The 23,586-nt window shown below is 41.8% G+C and overlaps 2 protein-coding genes across 2 annotated transcripts in view; one reads left to right on the plus strand and one right to left on the minus strand.

Annotated features, from left to right (window-relative positions):
* Positions 1-9,833: 9,833 nt before the first annotated feature.
* Positions 9,834-22,286, minus strand: LOC310889550 (uncharacterized protein; the record flags this gene model as incomplete). Its single annotated transcript, XM_083817135.1, has 2 exons — positions 9,834-10,849; positions 21,314-22,286. One exon carries the CDS (start codon positions 22,284-22,286, stop codon positions 21,441-21,443), a length of 846 nt encoding a protein of 281 aa, XP_083673261.1. The 3' UTR covers positions 9,834-10,849; positions 21,314-21,440.
* Positions 22,142-23,586, plus strand: part of CHSY3 (chondroitin sulfate synthase 3) — a 176,191-nt gene continuing 174,746 nt past the window's right edge. The window contains exon 1 of the mRNA XM_083817709.1: positions 22,142-22,975. Coding sequence (XP_083673835.1) covers positions 22,285-22,975 — 691 coding nt within the window. The 5' untranslated portion in view covers positions 22,142-22,284. The remainder of the gene's footprint in view (positions 22,976-23,586) is intronic.

Consider the following 23,586-nt stretch of genomic DNA (forward strand, 5'->3'; position numbering starts at 1 on the left):
ATGGCAAATCTTAAACCTTCACTATAATATATAATCATCTGTCTGACATTGCAGGAGTCTGATATGTGATACATGCCTCCCTGTCACAGGTATGTTCTGTTCTTGCACTTGACATAAGTCTTGCTTATGCTTATGAACCACCATTGGCCTTGATGTGACCTGTCCTTGAGCTGGACAGCTCATCAGTAGTAGAGTGCCAGGTGGATGCTCACAGCCATGACCACAAACAAAGCATGGTACAGCCCTAAAGCAGGTACCCATCGAAATTCCTCATGGGGAAATGACGGATCACACTGGAGGTCAAAAAAAACATGAGTTTGACTACATGTCAATCACTTTATGTTATAAATACACAGGCTGGAAAAAGCCAATTTGAGCTCTCCAGGGATCACAGCGAGCTGTGACCCTTGATCTTCCCCTGAGCTCGGATGCCTCGTAGGGCTGACACCTCAAGTATCAAAGCTCATCTGCAGAGAAACACCAATGAGGGAGAAGGTGAGTAAAATTCACCAAAAGGGGAAAAATATAGTAAGAGTGTGACTGAATTTAGAGCTAACTCCCAAATACAGTGAAGTAAGTGTACTTGTGAGAAGCTTGTCATTCTCCTATCTTTAACTAAGTCCCTGTTTCTCTCATAGCAAATTCTGTTGAATCATTGTGATAAACTGGCTGATGATTAAGTGCTGATTAAGTGTTGTTAAGAATCATACAGTCTAATTTTGTGATCTGTCATGAAAGTGTTAATAAACCTTAAATTGCTGCTAAATCAAAGTGTGTAAAAATCTATTTGCACCAAATTGGTGTAGTTGGCAGGATGGCAAGCAATGTCACTTACTACTTAAAAGTACAGTATTAATTTGAACCTTGTCTTCCCAGAAGAATTGGCCCTTGATAATTCACATGACTGGGAAGCAGTAGAAAAGAAGCTAAATGCTGCAAATAAGATAAATGCTGCACGTAAAATGATAGGAATATGCCCAGAAACTTCATATTGGGAAAGAGAGGACGCAACCTGTAAAAGGCGAGATTTTCAGGATGAAAGAGGCACATAAAACTACTGAATTGCTGTTATCAGTAAAAATAGAACAACTGCAAAAAGAACTTAAGGAAGCTCAGCTAAAAGTTAGGAGAACGCAATGAAATTATGTTAATACAAGCTCTGATCCCCCAGTACAGCTCAAATTAGAAAACTGTAGTATCTCCTGAGGAATGGCATGGTAATATTTGAGGTTACTCCTGAACCTCCTCAGTTTACAGCTACACTCATTATAAAATCCAAAGAAACTGCTTGACCTCAGGGTGGTGGATGTGGTAATATGCCTTGGAAAACAATCCCCTAAGAAACAATTCAAATGGCAAGTTTAAAAGAAAGTACAGTGAGAGACTGGAGAAAACTGAAACAATACTTATGGAGGGCCTGCCTAACTAGGGGAGATAATATTTTACTGAAAGGCAATGAGGCTAATGGATACGGGTGCCCTAGTGCCTTTTCGAATGCTGGCCCTGACACCTGCATGACTCCTGTTCAGCAACAAGTAGGGAGGCATTTTGGGCTGGTGGAACAGACTTGCTGGAGAGAAAATAACTGTCTATTACACACATTAAATCCCTGTGCAATCTCTCTGCTGCTATTATGAAAGCTGCCTGTATTCAGGCTGTTCCTGAGTGTTCCCATATGTTCCCATTTTGAGAACTGTAGACCATGCTAGGCTAAAGTCATTAATTAGGGGAGCACCTGCCATGCTCAAACCTTATCTTACTGCAAAATGAGACCAGATCAAGAGGGACATGTATTTTAATGCCCAGTTAGCTGTAAGGGTTATCATTGGTGAAGAAGTTGACCAGCAAGACCCACTTCAAAGAGATCTCCCCATGTGGGCAGAATTGATGCATGATGTTATAAATTATGGGTGAGAAATGGGATCGGATGATGCATCCCAAGGACTAAGGACTCAAGTTAAAATGTCAGGCTAGACAAACACACCAAAATGATCCTCAAAATCCTAGACACAAGCCCGCTGCTTGACAGTGGAAGCCTGGAGCAAGGAATGAATTATAGAAACAAGTCATGGCATAGGGTGTTCCCAGAGCTGTTATTCATAGACAACTAGATGGAGTCATTCTAAGTGTGATAGAATTGATAAAAGCTTCTCAAAGGCAAGACACTGCACTGTCACCTGCTACTGCTCCACTCTAAAGAGCTTCTTCAGGAACTCCTAATCCTTACTGCCCTCTGTGAAAAATATTGGAGGAATTGCAGGAACAGAAACCAAAAAACAGGTAGACCCCAGATGGCTGTTAGACCTGCCTGTCCAGAAAGTTGATGTTTGTCAATGGATAAGTGATTATGGCCTTTATATTATGCTTCCCATAGGTCCCCTCCAGCAACCAACTAAATTTGTAATAGATACAGAGGCACACATACCTGTACTTACACAAACTGAAGTAGTCGTGTTAGTATTTTGATCAGGACAACCTAAAGTTAAATTAACCAGCACTAATGGGGGCAGCAAACTGCCCCACCGCTGAAGTAAACATTTGACTTCTGGACAAAAAGTAAATAACCTCAGTTTGCTTTGTGGTAGAAGATGACTATGCAACTATTTGTTGTTTTAGTTGTACCAAGATGGCAGCTACCAAATGGTAGTGCCTGGTCATTTAGATATGAAGTTACAGAGTTGAAACTAAAACTGCTATTATCTGTCTTCTTCATGTGGCACCTACACTCCCTGACTCTAGTCTAACTAATGTTCCCCAATATCTAGCACTGGCTACTGCTGAAGATGTAATTTCAGCTGTTATTGTGGTTTTACAAGTCTCAGCAAATTATTTTTGGAACACATTTCCCATACACTTTTCTAGAATGGCCTGTTTGTGAATATGACAGTAGATGGCGCCTTATGATTGATTATGCATGTCTCAATGCCAATACTGAACCCTTAAAAACAGCAGTCCCTAATATAGCAAATGTAACTGCCACTCTACAGGCAGTCATTCATAAATGTATGGGAGTTCTATATATAAAGGATATGTTCTTTATTCTCCCCTTGCAGGAACAGGACACACTGGTTTGCGTTTACTTGGGAAGGGGTGCAGTACACTTTTAACAGACTTCCCCAAGGTTATAAACCTACTATAAACACTACTGCTCATTAAGCAGAGCTTTTGCAGCAAGTATCAGTTCCATCAGAAACCTGTTTCTATCTGTATGTAGATGACATTCAAATTGTGGGTGATTCTGAAGAGGCAGTAAGAACAGATGCTGCCTCTGTATGGGAAGCCTTGAATAGTGCTGTAGTTGTACCACTAGAAAAGTTACATGGACTTGCCCCAAAAGAAAGATTTCTAGAGGCCTGATGGATTGCTTGTAGTGCTTCAGTTCCTCCTGGTACCTTGGAAAAGACAGAAGCTTTGCACCCTCCACAATCCAAGAAGGAGCTCCAGCAAGTATTGGGAATGTTAGGATATTGGAGAAAGCATGTACCTGAGTTTTGGATTATAGTCATACCCCTTTATTCCTTTCTGTGGAAAGGAAAGGTATGGGAATGGACTGAGAAACATCATGAAGCTATGAAAACTTCACTGAATGAACTGTGAACATACCAATCCCTTGGGCCAGTGCACCCCTCTGATCCTATTGTTGTAGAATGGGGCCTAGCATCTGATTTATTGTAATTTGTTCCAAGTCTGTCCTAATGACCTGAAACAACCTCTGTTGTTTAGTTCAACTGCATTTAAAGAGACAGAACAACAAACTTCTGAATGGGAGAAAGGGGTTTTACCCTTATTTACAGTGGTGAAACGTTGAGAAAATACATCAGGGACAGCACTTAAAAACTAGAGGAATGCCTAATTTAATAGAGGAAATTTTGAAGGGAACTGCTCCTCCATGAGGAATTGTTCAAAAACTCATGCTGAGAAAATACATGTTTATCTAACAGGAGTCACTGACAATATGCAATTAACCGAAGGACACGCCAAAGATTCTGAATCCCATATAGTTACAAATAGTGATCCTTTAGCTTTGCAACAACCTTTCAAACCCTCACCAATTCTAGATGTCCTACCCTGAACTGAAAACATGCCGACCAAGCGTATTTGGTTCACAGATGTTTCACCTCAAAGAATTAAAAGGAAATAGCTGTGGGCCTTGTATCGCCACCAGCAAGCATGTAGTGGAAGACAGAAAAGGTAGTGCACAAAAAAGACAACTCAAAGCTTTTGTACTTGCTGCTCAAAACAGAGCCAAAGTTAAATACATGGACTCCTATGATGTTTGAGCAGGTGCCACATAGTGGCTCTGTCAACAGCAAACCTGGAAATAGTATGTGAATAGATCCCCAGTTTGGAGAAGCAAAGATTGGCAGCTGTTTTTAGACATAGCCAGGAACACATCTTTAAAGATGGGATGGGTAAAAGTTTATGCTAAAGATAGTCAACCTGCCACAAAATGGAATCAGAATGTTGATGACAATTAAAATTAGGAAGATCACTATAAATCCTGAATAGTACTGGCTAGGAGAATTTTGCATCTCAAGTTAGGACACAGTCGCAAAGATGCCCTTTGCAGTACGAAGCCCAAGGCTGGCCCCTGTATGGGAAAGCATTTGAAACCGTTCTTACTGGGCGCCTTCAACGTCGACTCAGATTACAGACTGATCATCCCAATAAAGCACCACCTGCACATTAATGAAGGGAAAAGTGTTGTGGTCTACCTAGCAACTTGATTACATTGAACCTTTAAAATCATCCACCAGGTACAAGTATATTCTGACAGGCATAGCAGTGGTGTCTGGACTCTGAACAGCTATGAAATGCCAAACATCCAACTGGCAAAACACTACCCAAGGTCTTTCCTCATGATTTTCAATTTTGTCCGCCCCTGACTCCATTCAAAGTGATAACGGCTTGCATTTTAATAGTAAAAAGGTGCAAGAATAGGCAAAGCAAGACGGAATAAAATAGGTGTTACATACCATTCCATACTATCCACAGTCCAATAGTATGGTTAAATGAGCCAATGGGTTACTGTAAAAACATCTTTAGCCACATGAAGGGCAATGAGACAGCTGTCTTTCAAAAACTCTGCACCAGCTGAATAATTGGTATGGTGTCTTTGGAAGTCTAGTTACTCATGCCTTCTTAACATTTCCTTTGGATAAGCCTCTTGATAACTGGCATACTTAGTCTCCAATGAAACCAAGACAGCCCATCACAGTAAAATTACCTTCTACCAGACCAATTTAGTACTGATGACCCTAATTAAGCCACAAGGATCTCTGGCATGGGATGCCATTGATAAAAGCAAAGCATAAAATCAGTGCCAGATGGATTTATCCTGCATCTTAAAGGGGATAAGCTGTTCGGCCTTCCCCACAGAGACCTGTCTTCCTTTCTTTCTTTTACAGTAAAAAATGAATCATACTAACACCATATGAATGACTAATTTACTGGATGTTGGCATTTTCATATTGTCAAGTATACTCTTTTATCTCCTCATTGCATTAATCTTCTGGGATCAGTCTTGACAGCAATGATGACAACAGCTATATGCCCCTACCCCTTCTCTTGTTAAATGGAGTGGATATACTCACAACAACCCAAGCACAAGATCCTTGTGAGTATGTATTGGTAAAATACCCGGGAGTTTTGGACTAAAACAAAAATTAAAAGATTTAAATATATCGACCGTAGTCATACGTGGAACCAAGACATATTTAAAAAACTAATGGAGTTGGGATAGGGAAGGTATTAATCGAGTTCGCCAACTCTGGGACACACCAGGAGAAGATATAAAAATAGGATGCCGGGTGATCAATGGATCTATTCACCAGAAACCGACAAACACTGCTGTATGTCATGCAGTTTCAACTTGCGAGAGAGCAGACAGAAAATTCCATAATACAGCAAATTGTACACTGGTACAATTTTACCTTAATACACCCTATTTTGGTATTTTTGTCAATAGACTCACTGTGGTGTAGGGCTAGAATTTATATTCAAAATGGACACATGCAAAGTGTGGGAGTTGTGTATGATGGGCTCATGCTTACGTGGATTTTGTTGAATTTGCACCTAACATCTACCTCACCAGATCCCTAAATTTATCTGCAGTAGCACTACACTACTATGTTACTCTTTTTAGATGGGAGTGGATTTAAAACAAACAAACAAACAAAACAAAACAAACAAAAAAAAGAAACAGAGAGAAAGAGGATTTGGACCAGTGGACTAGTGTATTCCATCTTTAAAGGGAATTAAAGAGGACATAATTTTAATAGGAAGCTGGATTGAAAATTATACTGTATGTACAACAGCTTCATCCATTACTGTAAAATATGCTGGAAATAGAGATGGATATGTTCCTGATCACACACACATCTGGTCTTTTGGACATGAATGTTGGTATAAATTTACCATACCTCATTAGATAGTAATGTGCCTTTGGGTAGACCCCAAGTCCTGCTCCAACTTAGGTCTCCAATATCAAGCAACCACCATCCCCAGCTTGGCCTCCTATTAAATTGTCTCCTCACATTTATGACACTGGCCCTTACATACTTAAAAATACAGGACAACGGTAAGTTTTCTTTAATCCTCATTGGCTTTTAAAAAGAGTACAGCTAACACAGCACATCAACGTGTCAATAATTAGAACAGAGTGTTCGGCCTTTTTGGGAGTAGCCTACTCCTACTGGTTAGCATGGTTACATGGACGATCCTTAGAGCATTCCCAGCATATGCAATGAGACACCACTGGAATAGTAGAAACAGGACTAGGAGCACTGGGAACAGGACTGGGAGTATTGAATAGCATAGGTGCTAAATTCGTAATGAACAAATTAAGTGCTACTGCTGTTGACCTAAACAAGTCAGAATACCCACTGAAATCATCTTTGTTATCCCTAAGAGCAAGCCAGTGGCTCCTATCTGACATTCTGTATCATTGGGAATGAACTGAAGAAAATGACCATCAATTAATGGTAAATGTCCTTAGAGCAAACCAAGGTATGAAATCACAGAATGGCTAATACCTCTTGCCTTGAGATGTATGCAAGTGCAGTTATGGATACGGTCCATAGTAGCAGCCATTATTGGAGAAAGGGAAGGAGGAACCCTACCCACTGAAATTTGTGAAGTTATTTGGGATAATGCATTAGAGTTTGAAAAAGAGTTTCAATTGTGGTGGCAACTAGTGACTTTTATTTATCGCTTAGAAGGTGATAAGATTATTACCTTTGTCCTCACTACATGTAATGCATCAGTCAGTACATACTATATATCCAAGTATTGCCTTAGAACTAAATCATAATGATACCACACTATATTTCTTAGAGCATAGCATGTGGGACTATCAAAAGAATGAAGAGTGGCAGACAATTGATACAAATGCGTGCATTGTGCAGGAACAACAAGGTTTCATCTGCAAAAGTAATACTCTCAAAATTCAAGATATCTGTTTGGGCACAGAGCAAGTTTTCTGTCATTTCAAAATACATAGCAACAAAACTCCTAGAACTATGGTCATATATATCAGGAAAAGATGTGTATGCATGTGAACATTGTGTGATTATTTGCTAATAGATGATATTGTTCATAGTATAACCAATCACTCTAATCTATGCATGTGTAACTTTTCCATGACCATTGGTTGTGATTTTAATTTCTCTGTATCCATAATTATTCATGAGGATTTGTCTTTTGATTACATGTTATATCGTGAGCTGCAACTGACACCTATTGGTATGTACCTGCCTTGAAGCAACTGACTTCTCCATCATCCTGATTTGATGAATCTCCAACAGCAAGCACAGAGAGCATGACAGAAGACTCTTACCACTGTCCATCATGACAGTCAAGGAATACATCAAGTACCGCAGAGAGTCAAAAAGGATGGAGGGCATTGATGGTGAGAAGTCCTGCTTGGTGGTCTCTTATGGCATCTGGAGTGCTGAAGCTGATGCTATGCCCCATCATGATTTTATTAGTTCTTATTGTATTATGCTTACTGTTAATCATTGCCTTATATATCAGGGTTTGGGGGACGACTAGACAAGTTGTGCTGCTGAAATACCCCCCTCATGTGTACAACACTGTTTAATTTTTCTGTTTATATAACAGGACAAGCAAAAACAAGGGAGTAAGCTTTGTCTGTTGTGCTTTAGTTCATACTAATGATTCTTAAAGCCACCCATATACAAGCATAAACCTATATATTTAATCCACAGAGGCAAGAGGCAACTGCAACACCATTCTGTGAAGATAAAGTGAATTGATTGTAGTCACAGGGTAGAGTATGGCAAGTACTCTCATTTTACATGTCTTTCTCAGGCTTATGAACCACAGTAGGCCCTGATGTTTCTGTTCTGTGAACTGGATAGCTCATCGGCAGTAGAGCGCCAGGTGGATGCTCACAGCCATGACAATGAACAAAGCACAGAACTGCCCTAAAGAAGGTACCCATCGAAATCCTTAATAGGGAAATGATGGATAACATTGGAGGTCAAGAACAATATGATAAGGAATGTGAGTTTGACTACAAGCCAATCACTTCATGTTATACATACAGCAGCTGGAGAAAGCCTATCTGAGCTGTCCAGGGGTTGTAGCAGGCTGTGGCCCTTAATCTTCTCCTGAGCTGGAATGCATCTCAGGGCTGACTCCTTGAGTGTCAAAGCTCATGTACAGGCAAACACCGACAAGGGAGAAGGTAATTCACCAAAAGGGGGAAAAATCTAGTACAAGAGTGACTGAGTTTAGAATGCACCCCAAACACTGTGCAGCAAGCGTATTTGTGAGAAGCTTGTCATTCTCATATCTTTAACTAAGTCACTGTTTCTATTGTAGCAAATTCTGTTGAATCATTGTGTTAAACTGGCTGATGATTAAGTGCTGATTGAGTGCTGTTAAGAATCATAGTCTAATCTTGTGATTTACCATGACAGTATCAATAAATCTTAAATTGCTGCTAAATTGAAGTGTGTAAAAATCTGTTCGTGACACTGCCCTGTGCTCAGGAAATCATGGTCTGAAACACAGCAGAGCAGCAGAAGAGTTCAAGTTAGTACCTTCACATCAGTATAGTGAGGTTGACCACTAGAAAATGTTCTTCTCCAGCAAATAGACTGTGAAGCCTTGTGCTATTTGAGAAATACTGCTCTCTGGGTAGTAGTGGGGATTTTGATGTGATATTCAATTAGTCTAAGGAAAAACATTTGTGAGCTGTGCTTACTGATTGAAGTACCAGATGTACTATCTTTCTCACTGTGGCAACAGCTAAAGGACACAAATGACAGGGCAGGGCTTATTGGATGCTGTCTTAGATTGCACTAGGTGCTGAACTGCTGAAATCTGTTTAAATTATTTTTAAAAGAGAAACATTGTTAGCTGATAAATATAGACCAGTTTTGAAATTCACAGTGACAATTATTTGAATGAAAGAGGGCAGAAATAATGATTAGCAACATAGATATTAAAAGAGCAAAGTAATTCTGATACTCCTTGCTTGCTTATATTTATTTCTCTTACCGGTGAAATAAAGATAAATACAACTAATAATAGACTAGATCACTAAGTTTTATATAAAAATTTCCTTAGGTCATGATATTGAGTGTTATTTGCTGCCCATATCCAAGGGATTCCCCACCCTGAATATTTTCTTACTGTAGTTCATAGTTATGCTCTCAGATGTATCACAAGCCCTACAAAGCTTATTCTTTTCTGCTGTTTGGCTTGGTTGGTTGTCGCTGACTGGACCTCCTTCTCTCCCTCCACCCCCCACCCCCACCCCCCTTCCTTTTTACACAATAGAATTGAGGAAAATGGCAGAGGGTGAACTTTGATGAGCATCCAAGTCAGAGTTGTCAGCATGGACAAAATGAGCTGCTCGTTTGCTAATGCAGGATTGTGCAGCTGTTTCTTTCAGGTGACCAGACTACGGCTGCACTATCACTCCTACAGTTCACTGCCTCTGACAGTCTGGAAAGACATTCACATCATAAAAGTGGTGGCATAGCTTTTCTGAGGAATTATTTCTAGATGATTGTCATGTTAATCAAGGAAAACTATAAATTTACCCTTCTTGCCCTAGGGGAACTTTCCTGTCCCTGCACACAGACCCCTCAGCAGACCTTTGCAGCCCCTGTCTGCTGTAGCTTCTGTAGCTGAGCTGGTGAGGCACAATATAATATTTGGTACATAAAACATTTTTGGTACAGCCCTGTAAGTAATTCATCTGCTCAGCCAATGGCTAGTTTTGCTTAGGACAACACATAAAGATTAGGAGCCATGTGAATTTTCTAGCCTACTTGAAAAATCAAAATGCAAACAGGAAAACAATAAAGAGCAAGTTCTCTCTTTTCTTTGTGGGCCACAAACACTGCCTATTTTGTCTAAAACAACACCCCGACATTCTGTCTTGAAGCAAAGCAGTTCAGATTTACTCTGTGCCAAGTTGCTGGCCAGTCAAAAATGCACAGAGAGTGATTTAAGAGCTATTTAATACCACTTAGCAGGAGTTCTGAAGGCTCTGTCACCAGGGCTAGTGGGGTAAAGCTGAGCCAAATGCTCTATGGGGCATGATACCCTGGAGAACAAGGGACTTCCTTAGCAGAAATGAAGTGAAAATTCATTAAAAGCAGCCTACAGTTGTCTGCTAGGAGCTGTTTTTCCTGTACGGTGGTGTTCCTGCACAGTGCAGGTTGCTGCGGGGCGAGGTGAGCCGTGGTGCCAGGTGGGAGCAGTGACAGCCAGAAGAAGCTGGTGGCTGTCAACCATGGAGTCTTTCCACCTTCCTGTGAGGAGCAGGTCCTCCTCTGCTCCTTCTCAGCATGCTTGTGAACGTTTCAGCCTGCAAGGGGAAAAATAAGGCTTGTTGTATTAACTGTGACAAGCAGGCAGCTCTCTCCCTGCCTTTGAAATAAGAGGCCAGTTTGGCCACCTGCCCACGTTTTAAGACCCAGATGTTATTTTTCCTTCATGGTTTTCCTTCCTTTTGTGACTAACCCACTTCCACGTACAAACAAACATGTGTGTTGTTCTGTGCTTTTATTTAAACTGAAACTGTTGCTGGCTGGGGAGGGTGGGTGAGGGAAGTATTTTTGTTGGCATTGAGGCATCGAAACTGGTAAGGAAAACTGACTACACTACCTTGGAAGTCTAAAGCCCTTTTGTTTTTCATTCATGTTTTGTAGAGCCACCGTTCTTTGAGACAGCCATGTTAAAGAAAGTTCAAAAGAAAATAAGATACGAGCTTATGGAAGCCTATTTTTTCATGAGATGTATTTATTCCTATTTGCCTGATGATCAACTGAAGTTTTAAGACCTTGTCCATGTGGACATGCCTCTTTGAAACTTGGGGTAAATCCATAAACTTTATGCCGTCTCAACCCAAGGCTGCAAGCTAAACTGAACTATTCTATATCCTCAATAGTCTCTCTGAGTTGCTATATGATGTTTAACAGTTGTGAAAACGGCAACTTCCCAAGAAAGCAAATTTATTCCTCGCAATTTTTACATAAAATATAAGTAGCTCTGTAAGCAGCTGGATATTTAAATGCAAATTTGCCAGAGCTCAGACTTGTGGCCACTGTTCTGAGGCCATCAATGCATCCGAAAAAACAACAACAAAAACAAAAACTGAATTTCATAATTTCTCTCTTTACTATTACCACTTCTTCAGTATAAAGATTAATTTATAAACTGTATTCTGAGCTGTGATTAAGTTTGTTTAGGCTTTAGAAAGTCATTAACCTTTCCATTTAAAAAAGTTTAAATGGACATATTTTCAAATATACTCTTCCCACAATCACAACAGGCTTAAAGCCTTTACCAGCGGTTTGGGATCTGTGCTTCTAAATGTACACTGGCACTTTTACCTTGCAGAACCTCTTACATTTTCCAATGATATGGCTATTGTAAAAAACAAAACAAAACAAAACAAACAAACAAAAAAAAACACTTAGTAGCATCCTATTACTTTCAGGCACAAAATGAACCATCTACACTTTTTGCAGATGTTCCTTTTGGGATCTTAGGATCCAATGTCCTAGTTTCACTAGGATTACTTCTTAGCTAAAAAGAATATATTCTGCAGAATTTGGGCTGGCATGTGTATCTGAATAACCAAGATGTGCAACAAATTACTCATTAATCAAATGAAAGGGAACAAAGGAAACATTGGATGACTCTGTTGGATAAGTGTTGGATTTCATTTGGATGAATGTAGGTTTCATTAAACAATGACGGTAAAAATCCGTGTGTATTTTTTAAGATTTATTGTTTAAATAGAGCAATTTTTTCCTCATAGAAGTTCACTGAACTAAGTTTATGATTGATGTTTCTTACATACCTTTACTCACAAAAACAGCATATGAAAACTGTTTCTTAAATTGTTTTGAGAATTTTGAGTCTAATTATAAAACTTCTTGAGTCTAATTATAAAACTTTAAGTATGCAATTTAACTTTTCCTTTAGGAAAACAAAAACAAAAAACAACCCTGTGTCTGTAGAATATGTATGTATTTATTTATTTATTTTATTTTCCCCTCAGAATTCTGGATTCAAAATTCTCAAGACAAGGTGCTTTATATAAACTGGTTGATATTTATTGCCAAAGATTCAATTAGTATAGAAAAAGGTCTACTATCAAGAATGATCCGCTCTTTGCACAACTTACTCCAGCTACTTACTGCAGGAAATCAGCAAATAGAATACAATATTTTCAAAACTGCAATGGAATTTTCAGCAAGTACTTCAGAAGAAAAATAGCTTATTTGAAAATGCCCTGTAGTAAACTATATATAAAATAAAGCCGTATAATAATAACTTTGTTCTAAAGATGATGGCACGTGGAGGTTTGAATTATAAGGAAACACTGCCAGATACCATCAGACTGCAACCACGGTACTGCTTCACAAGGTGGCACAATTACTCTTTGTATTGTGCATGTGTATTTTTCTTCAGCCACCAATGAAGCAGTTAGCGTCTAATCAGTCTCCCAACATAGCTGTAATACAGCCTACTTATATTAAAACGCAGAAAGCATTGGTAAGATAGATACCAAACTAACTTAGTCATCAGGCACAGTCCAAGGCTTGTTGTAATCAACAAGCTTTCTGGTGTCTTTAATGGAAATTCAAGTTCCACCACATAACCTTAACTATTGCTTTCAACTTTCAACATTATTTTGTATAGTTTTCATAGAGACTGCTTGCCATGGGTTCACTAGCCTAATCTGTCTTTTTTTTTTTTTCCATATTATTATGCAGAAGATAGGACATACTTTCTCATGTGGTGCCTTAATCCTTGAATACAATTGGACTAATTTACACAGCTGACTTGTCTTATGGACTTAATGATTTTACACAGGTTGAATAACTCTTTTCTTTTTCTGCCCATCACTGTGAAAGCTGGACTTGAAAAAAAAAATATACTGGGAGGAAGAGAAGGGTTTGTTTTGGTGAGAACTGTTTTAGTCGCAAGCCATACCTTATCTCTCAACATTCAGATTTGAAGAATCTTCACAGTTACACAGAACTCAATAATGGCTATTGCAGTAAAAGATGGATAACACACACATCCAGAGAGAAGCATTCTGGATAACTAAAAGTTATCCCGTACACAATGGAACCATAATATAAGCATCTAGCAGGGTTAAAGAAATGAATAGAGAATTTTTTTTTGTTCAGATGTTAACTGATTAGTTTTTTTGTTTGAAAAAGTCACATGGTTTGGCAGAACAAATTCTTGGAGGAGGTTATCTAAATGTGTTTATATATAACCTTGTCACTCTTCTTGTAGCTAATTTGTAGTGTAAGTAGACGATAACTATTCAGTTCTTCTGGGAGCAATAGCTCCTCACCTTTGTACCTACCCTACTGTTTCCATTCTAGAGTTATTATTATTATTATTATTTATTATTATTATTGTTATTATTAATTTTTATTATTCTTTTAATTTCCTCTGCCATTGTTAGTTTTTCTTTTTTTTTTTTTTTGTTTAAAATGACTTGAACAGTCTTCAGAGTTTTTTTGTCACCTGCATCTCAGGTTGTGTCCCCATTTTCACAAAAAAAAAACAAAACAACAACAACAACAATAGATTATATGCTGTGCATCTCCTTCACATAGATTGCTTCAGCCTCCCGGTTGTACAGAAAGGTGTCAGTGTACAGAGGGTATGACTGCTATACTTCTAGAAGACATGAATCTTGTATTTTACTTTTTTTTTTTTTTTTTCCCTAGGTGAATAAAAAGAGACTTCACATGTCCAGGTTGATCAAATGGTGCTGCTACTACAACAATTGTTAGAAGTTATTATAGTAAAATAGCTTTTGAGCTATTTTGGCTTATGAACACTTTTTGAAGTTTTTAAGAGAACTACATAGATTCTTTTCTTACTGTAAGCATTGTAGGTAAATTATGCTAAGTGAGGAAGATTTTTACTTTCAATCTTAATCTTTCTACTTATAGTCAGTTCTCAGAGTACATTGAGAACAATATGTTTCTGCTAAAGTCTTTAAAAGAGATTTTTTTCCCTTGTGGTGTTTATGATCGTAGCTACCTCTTTTCCAGACTGGTGCACAAAACTGTCCTAAGCAGCACATTGCTGACTTTCTTTTGAATGGAAGAGTCTACCCTGCCTAATCCTTACATCTGCTACTAGAATAGTAGGCCATAAAGTGTGACAGAAGCGTTAACACAGGAAAAATCTCTGCATTCTCTAGTATTGGAAACATGCAAGAAGCTACAAGAAACAGATTTCTTCTGCCAGTAGATCCACTGAGATGAACAGGTCTTCAACTCCCCTGAAACATTCTCTGGATTCCCCTGCTTGGGATGCTTTTGAGAACATTGCCCAAAGCCACTCAGTTAAGTCCAAAGCACAAATCTTGGGATCACGACTGCAGAACAAGCTCCAAACCTGAAAATTCCAGGTTTTCAAGGATTTTGGAAAAAACTCTTCTATAGTCTTTATCACTGCGCACCTACAGTGGCTCTAAAGAGCACACCTGCTTCCAGGTGAGGGAATCCTGTTGGCAGATGAGTTGTCCATGAGGGCTGAAGCACCTCTATGAAGAGAGCCTGGGAGAGCTGGGGTTACTTAACATGTAAAAGAGAAGGCTCTGGGGAGACCTTATAGCAGTAAGGTCCCTTCCAGTACTTAAAGGGGGCCTACAAGAAAGATGGGAGGGACTCTTTAGCGGGGTTTGTAGTGATAAGAAAGAGGGTAACAATTCTAAACTAACAGAGTAGATTTAGATTAGATATTAGGAAGAAATTCTTTACTTTGAATTTGGTGAAGCACTGGAACAGGTTGCCCAGAGCAGTTGCCGCATCCCTGAAGTGTTCAAGGCCAGGTTGGATGGGTCTTTGGGCATCCTGGTCTAGCGGGAGGTGTCCCTGCCTATGGGGGGGGGGTGCGGGGGGGAATTAGATGATACCTAAGGGTCCCTTCCAAACCTAAACATTCCCTGATTCTATGATGATTCTGTGATTCTATACTTTCTCATCCTGTGGCTTCAAGGGGGAGGATGGTTTGATGGTGGACACTGTGTTCTTCAGCCACGTCTGATCTGGTGTCAGGATCAAAGCCTATGAGGTGGTGTGTTACAAAATATACCTGTATTGCAGGCTAGACATCAACATCAGCTCAATGGCACACAAAAGTGTGATGCTGGGAAAGACGCATCTTTCCTAACTTCACTGAGTATTTCCTATGGAGGTCAGCCACTTTGGGAAGAAACGATACACAGCCTCCCAAACCCCTTAAAACCATTTGAGACTATGTCTTCCATATACACCTATACCTATTCTGGCAACAGGGGAGGAAGACAGTAAATACTGCTCTCCACTATATAGGACCATTTAATGAATCCCACTTATAGGTGGGAGGTGTGTATGGATGCTTCCTCTTCATGAAAGAGCAGTTTGGTCTCATTTATTTGTGTTTCAAGACAGAGCAAGGCAAAACAGCCTTTACAAAATACAGAAGAAATAAACAGTTTGAAATATGAGCAAGATACTACAAGTTTAATAAAATTTATGTACAAATTGCCAAAGTAAACTCAAGTGTCATAACAGTTCTTCATAAATAAATGTAACAAATGTTGAATTTGAAAGGGTTTCTGTAAATATGTATTTCACAACCAAACCCATAGTTAATATTATTTCAATTTTGGCTTTAGTCCAAAAATGAATTACAGTAATATGGAATTCCATCTTTGTCCTTCATTAAATTTCAGATCAAGTATATTCACTTCACAAGTGAAAGATGAGTTTTGTAATAGCTGATGCTGCAAACCCATCTTGAATCTAAAATTCAAGTTTCTGCTGGATTTTCAGAACCATATATAATTCCAGAAGATATAAAGGCTTTGCTTTCAGTAATGCCTGTTTCACTTCACTGATCTCAGTTTCGAACATGGGTGAGTAAATGAAGCTTCAGAAATGGCCCTGTGGACAACAGGGAAGGAGCACAACACTGCAACTGAACTCCTGCTCCGTTAGCTGTCACTGCTGTGCAAGGAAATGTTAGAAAGACAGTAAGTGTGTAGATATACCTGAGTATACATAAGGAGCTGATCTGTCTTGAAAGAATGGGTTGTATTTATGCAAGGTTTGGCTAGGTCCAGTGACCAGTAAAATCAATAGAAAAGACTTTAATAAAATTTAGGAGGATGACTGTGAGGGTTAACAAATTGGACCTGTATCATAGAATCATTGAATCATGGAATTGTTAGGGTTCAAAAAGACCTCTAAAATCATCTGGTCCAACCATCCCTCTACCAACCACTATCACTCATTAAACCATGTCCCTAAGCACCACGTCCAACCTTACCTTAAAAACCCCAGGGATGGTGACTCCACCACCTCCCTGGGCAACTCGTTCCAATGCCTAACCACTCTTTCTGAGAAGATTGTTTTTCCTAATATCCAACCTGTAATTACTTTTTTAAAGAACAAACAGTACATAGAAATGCAGATGGTTCTGAGTCAGATGTTGACAATACCATGTAACAATATCAAGTTGAGCACAAACACCCTGAACATAATAGAATATGATAAAAATAAAGACAATAAAACTGTTTCTTAGGTTATATATCATTATTGTAGATGATTTCCCAGTTGTATCAATAAATAAATATGTGCTTATAAAAATGTTAAAGGAAAGCTGCTAATTACAACTACTGCTCTGTAAGTGATGTGTATATAACTCCATAACAATACTGAATCCCCAAGGGAAATTTCAAGGTTAATGTTTTCATAGGTGTCTTCTATGAGAACATTGAAATTTCTTTGTCTTATGCAGATAGCTGTGCTAGCTCTGATGTAAACAATTTTGTGTGGTGGGCATATTATAGTCTTTCACTTAAAGCCAAACACTACGATTCTTCTGTAATTTCATATACCTACCAGGGAGCCATTCAGTGTTTCCTCATGATATTTTAAAAAACAAAAGTGGAAAATTGATTTCAAGCAGTCAAAAAAGCTTTGTTTTGGCTTCAAAGACTCTGTGATCCTATTGCAAAATTATCAGACTTGTCTGATTAGTGATTATTAGTGTCAATCCAATCCTTTTAAAAAGGAGTATTTTAGTCATGAGTTTCTTGTTTCATCCATCAAGCAGATCAGTATGTCACCTTATTTTTATTAGGCTGTGGTGTTTTTTGTTTGTTTGCTTGTTTGTTTTTCCCTAGCTTTTTTTTTGTTGTTGTTCTGAAAATGGCATTAATTGTCATTACTCTTTGGTAACTTAGAAGACTTTGAATTCACCTTAGTGGCTGTTACAATATAAATTTAAGTCATCCCTCAGACTGCTTTTTTGAATTCACACTATGTCACCAAGATACTTTTAATAATAATACAAAAGAGGTATCTAAAATTGTTTTCCAACTCTGAAATTCCCTAAACCTGTCCTTAGTATTGCAAAATATCAATAAAAAATTATTATATGCTAAGGTAGATTTTATTCTGTCTTGGGGAGAGCATACTGTGATTGTGTACAATGGTTTCATTCGGTTCAAACACACACAAACAAAACAAATTCATATGGAGAGCTGAGATGCTCATAACTCTGATTATCCAAGTAAATGGCCTCTTAGCTGGTATGTCGCTGAACTGCTTTATTGACAAATGCCATAACAGCTACTTGATATCTTGATGTATATCTTGATGTATACATATACTTATGTATATATTTAATCTTGCTATTCCATGAAGCTCTCTTTAGAGCAGAATTTAACACAGTTAAGTTTCAGGAGGTCTATTTGAAATAACAGCCTTGATATATCTGGAAAAATTAATTTTTCCTTCCAATTGCTCTTCGGTTTTCTTTTACAGCTGGCATACTGTATGTTTTAACAACGAATTTCTAAGGCAGGGAAGAAATCCCGCTGTTCTAGTGGACTTATTTGTGTATGTAGGATATCTGGGGGTGAGTTAAATAAAGCTGGAACAGACTTCAGTTCAGTGAGCTTCTTTCTGATGGGGAAATTAAATCAGATGCTTTCTCTTCCCTGTTCAGCTCTAATCTCCTCCTGGGCTATGTATGTTTCAGCAGACCAACCCATACTTTTATAGCATCCTTTCTTTATATTATTGACACAGGATATGGGACTAGTGAGATAAAAGACTGTGCCCAAAGATACCATTTCACAACCCCAGCCTCACTTAAAGTGCAGTTAGCTTTAGTCAGTGCTTTTCACCTGTGAATGCTGAGAGGAGATTGTGAATGAAGTTAAGGCTATCTTGTTTTAGATGCTTTTTTATACAATAGGTACAATCTATAAACTACACCTCAAGTGTAAGCATGACAGACATCTCAAAAAACTAGTTGAATGAGAACTTCCAAGAACGTTCCTGAGACTTATCTTCCTTTATTTTCTGCCCAGTTTTGAATTTAAAGCCTTCTGGTAATTCCTAGAAATCTATTGCTGATGGCTTTATATTTACAGCTGAGAAGAACATGTCTTAAGACTCCTACTAACGAATGAGAGAGAAGGTTTGGGAACAACGATCTCCGCTCCTCTTTGACACTGCAGACATGTAAACCATCCCTACAGACTTGTTGAAGACAAAATGACTGGGTTCTGTGTCATCACAATTACTTTAAAAATACAGTGAGTGTAAAAAGGTGTTATTGAATTCTGGATTCTGGAGGTATCTGATGACCTTTCATTCCTATATATATATATATATATAATCTTAGTTTAAAAGTATTACAAAGGACTAATACACCTTCATGTTTCTGCAGTTCCTTCAACAAATGACAAGTGTGTAAAAAGTTATTCAGAGGCTATAAAGCTACTGGGGTGAAATGGGAGATTACATTTTCTACCTTTTTTTACAGGAGAAAAAAAATAAAATGCTGAGAGACTCCCACAAAATTACAATTTGAAGTACATGTCACAGTGGACAGAAGGCAGATTGTCTAATTTTCAATCCAATATCTATTGCAAAACTATCTTTCAAGTTTTTGAAGCTATCACCTAGCCTCGTCTTATTGCTTCCGAAGACATTCAATGTGACGTTGATGACATTCTTACCAAATGTATCATAAAGTGTAACAAGACACGTAGCCATGAATTAATGTTATCTGGTTTAACACATTATTTTAACCAGTACTTATTTTAATTGGAAAGACATTTCAGGTTTCATTACTTTCCTGTACACAGATGCAGGACTGTTTTTAACCACTAGATGCCACAGTTGCTCATATAAAAGCAGTCCAGTCTGTGCCTTGGTCTGTCCATATAGAAAAATAAAAATCTTCAACAGATTTCCCTGCAGTGTATTAAAACACTGGTATAGCATTGAGCTGAAAATATAAGTGCAGGTACACATCTGTAATATTTCTGCTCCAAATACCCTTATACACTGTTCCTTTATAGCCTGTTTTGAAAACACACACCTTAAAGCTCAGTTTCATTTTGGAAGTGTTTAAAATATTTATGGTCCCACGGGTCTGCCAGCCTTTTTTTTTTTTTTTTTTTTTTTTTTTCTGACAAAAGTAAGTTCTCTTTCTCCAGCTGTCAGACCTGAGGAGTCAGCACTGCTGACACTGACTGAAGGATTCATTTCAATATATGTGAAAGCAATGGAAGTAGCCCAGTGTCATATACCTGTGCAAGCCCACAACAGTAAGTTGTCTGAAAACTGAGGAGGCTGTGGCAATGGGGTTGTGTAGGTGTACAGGAGCCCTCACTGCTGGAAGTAGTACTGCGTACGACTTGCTGGGACCCAGCAAAGTTGTATGTGGGAGTAGAAAGGAGTGGGAGATAGTATTTTTAAGTGGAAGACTCATATGGAAAGCTGAGACACTAGAAATGCTGATAATCTCTAATGCTATGGTGACTGCTTCCTGAAGGACAGCTGTACATGAAGTACAACTCTCACGGCTGTTATCACAGCCTTTCTGAGGCAGGAAATCAATTCACGACCATTGCCAAGTCCAACAAGGCTGGTTGCCATTTAACAGCTTTTAATTTGTTAAATGTCCTCACCTTTTCTCAGCTTTTAAGTGCGGATTAAAGTAAAATACAACACATACAGGGAAATCTAGGAAGGGAGCATTGAGAAAAGAGATCACCCAGGCAGCCTGCTCTCTCAGCTCTCTGCCTGTCACTAGCCCAGGTAGGACAGACCCAGGATCTGCCACCTTGTTGCAAGTAGCACAGCTCGGGGGGCATTTCTGTGCCTGGACACATTGCTTGGGCTGTCATTTTTAGTGGTGACAGCTGTGAGTGAACACATACGTGGGCCTGTTACCCACAGCCTTGCCGCTTGGCATGGTAAATGCTCCAGCCTGCCTACACATGGAGAGAAAATGAACGACGGGCAGCTTTGGAAAGGATGCTCTGCCTTGGGAAAGCTGGAGGGTATGTTTTCTGCGCCTGATGCTTGCACATCTCAAAAACACAAAGAACACACAGTTCATTCACTGCATTTTCCAGGAAGAAAATGAAAATTACTTCTGTAAGTGACTTCTTCATAGCTAAGGACTACGCTCATCGGGCTTCATTTTTTCTGTTACGTGTACAAAGTAATTTCTGTCTATTTGGAAAAAGGCTCAAATCTTTTTCTTTCACTACTGTTTCATCACTTTTGCTAGCACCACACAACACCAGCATCCATCCCCCTCCTCTCACCCTGGCATTCACATGTGAGAGTTAATAAAAGGTTAAGTAATAGACAGCCATAGGCTTAGAGAACTACAAAAATTGGTGATTTTGCTGGCAAACGATTAAACACATGCTTCAGTAACCTGGATTAATTTCAGTGAAATGGCAATTTGGGTGCTAGGAACCATTTACCTTTATGGATCTCGCACAATTACATTAGGGCTGAATATAGACACAGGAGATCGGAGAGAGATCTTAAAACACCGGAACTGCTGCTGTCTGTGTAGGCTACCCGGCTGGCACCCTGCGGACAGCGCAGTCACCCCGAGGCCGGGGGGGCCGGCAGGATGCGGATCTGCCCCAGCATCTTGGAGTTCGCGATCACATTCCCGGGCCGCGGCAATAAGGGAAAAAAAAAGATGCGCTCGGGGAAGACGGCCGTCCTTGGCCGCAAAGTTACCAGCTGCTCAGTGCCGGGGAGCAGGGGCAGAGGACGGCCCCCTCCATCTGCCCAGCCGGGACCACCCTGCCGGTGACACACCGCGACGGGACGGGACGGGACGGTCCCGCGGCCGCCCACGGTCGAGGCGCAGCGGGGCGGCCGAGGAGCCCCAGCGTCCCCCCGCCGCCCCTCGGGGTCCGCCCCTGTCCCCCAGCGCCCCGCGGCCGTAGGGGGGCGCCGGGGGCCGGCGGGGCCGAGCCGGGCGTCGGGGCGTCGGCGCGGGTGAGCCGCCAGCGGCATCCAAAAAAAAAAATCGCTTCCTTCCGGAGCGGCGGCGGCGGCCGCGACTTCCCCGGCGCGGCGCGGCGCGGGGACCGTCGGCGGCGGCGGCGCCCTCCGGGGTGAGGCGCTCGGAAGCCGCGGAGGAAGGCGGCGGAGCGGCGAGGAGCGGGGGCCGGGGCCGCCGCCGCCGCCGCCGTGTGGAGGAGGCAGAGCGGTGGGAGGGGCGGGGAGGGACCAGCCGCGGCGGTGACAAGGTGCCAGCGGAGCCGAGGGGCCGCCGCTAGTGCTCCGCCCGCCCGCCCGGAGAAGTTTGCCTCGGGAGCAGCGCGGCCGCCCGGGCCGCCGCGGCGGGGCAAGGGAGCAGCGCCGGGAGCCGCCGGCCGGGGCCGGGGGTCGCCTCCGTCGGGACGCGGCGGGGGGACGCCGCCCCGGCCGCGCCATGGCAGCGCGGTCCCGGAGACCCTGGCTGAGCGTGGTGCTGGGGCTGGTGCTGGGCTTCACCGCCGCCTCCTGGCTCATCGCCCCCAGGGTGGCCGAGATGAGCGAGAAGAAGAGGCGCGGCGCCAGCCTCTGCTCCTACTACGGGCGCTCGGCGGGGCCGGGGGCGGCCGGGGGCGCCGCGGCGGCGGGCGGGCAGCAAGCGGCTGCGGCGGTGCTGGGCGGCACGGGCGTGAGGAGCAGCCCCTGGGCGGAGGAGGGTACGGTGTCCAGCCCCGCCGCCGGCGGGGAAGGGGAACCGGAGGAGGAGGAGGAAGGCGGCGAGAAGCGGAGCGGCCGGCCCGGTGGCAGCCACAACGGCAGCGGGGACTGGGGGGGCGCGGGGGGCTGCGCCAAGCCCCGCAACTTCCTCTACGTGGGGGTGATGACGGCCCAGAAGTACCTGGGCAGCCGGGCGGTGGCGGCCCAGAGGACGTGGGCGCCCTCGGTGCCGGGCCGCGTGGAGTTTTTCTCCAGCCAGGGCTCCGCCGCCCCCCCCGGGCTGCCCCCGCTGCCCGTCGTCGCCCTGCCCGGTGTGGACGACTCGTACCCGCCGCAGAAGAAGTCCTTCATGATGATCAAGTACATGCACGACCACTACCTGGACAAGTACGAGTGGTTCATGCGGGCGGACGACGACGTCTACATCAAAGGTGACCGCGGGCGCCCCGACGGCCGGAGGGACACAGGGAGGGAGGGAGGAAGGCGGGGGAGCCCCGGGGAGGCGGTGCGCGGTCCCCCGTGGGCGTGGGATCCTCGGGGATGCTCCGCCGTGGGTCCCGTCGCGTCGCGTCCTTTCCCGTCCCCTCGGCGCGGCGCCGCCGGGAGCCGGGCTCGTCCCGAAGGCTCCGGTTTGGTGCCCCGCGGAAATCAGCGCTCGTAAAAGTTCTCGGCTGGATCGCTGGCACCGTAGCTGAGCCGGCGCAGCCCCTGAACGGCGACTTGTAAAGCTGGGGGTGTGCTTCGCGGCCGCGAAGCGTCGGCCCTGACGCCGTCAGGGTTCTGTAGCAGCGCTAGGAAGGATGTTCTGAAACCAGCTTCCTTTTGGTGTGTGTTTGCTGCTGCAAGGAAAAAGGTTGCGTTCTGGTAATAAGAGTAAAATCGCTGTTACTTGTGAAATGTACTGTTCTTAGGTTAAAAAACAAACAAGCAACAAAAAAACAACAACAACAACAACAACAACAAAACAGGCTGTAAGCATAAGCCTAGGTTACAGACATCGTACAAACTGTTGAAAGTTAACTTGAGGTAACTGCACACTTGC

This window comes from Anser anser (assembly GCF_964211835.1).
Source record: "Anser anser genome assembly, chromosome: Z".
Classification (NCBI taxonomy): Eukaryota; Metazoa; Chordata; class Aves; order Anseriformes; family Anatidae; genus Anser; species Anser anser.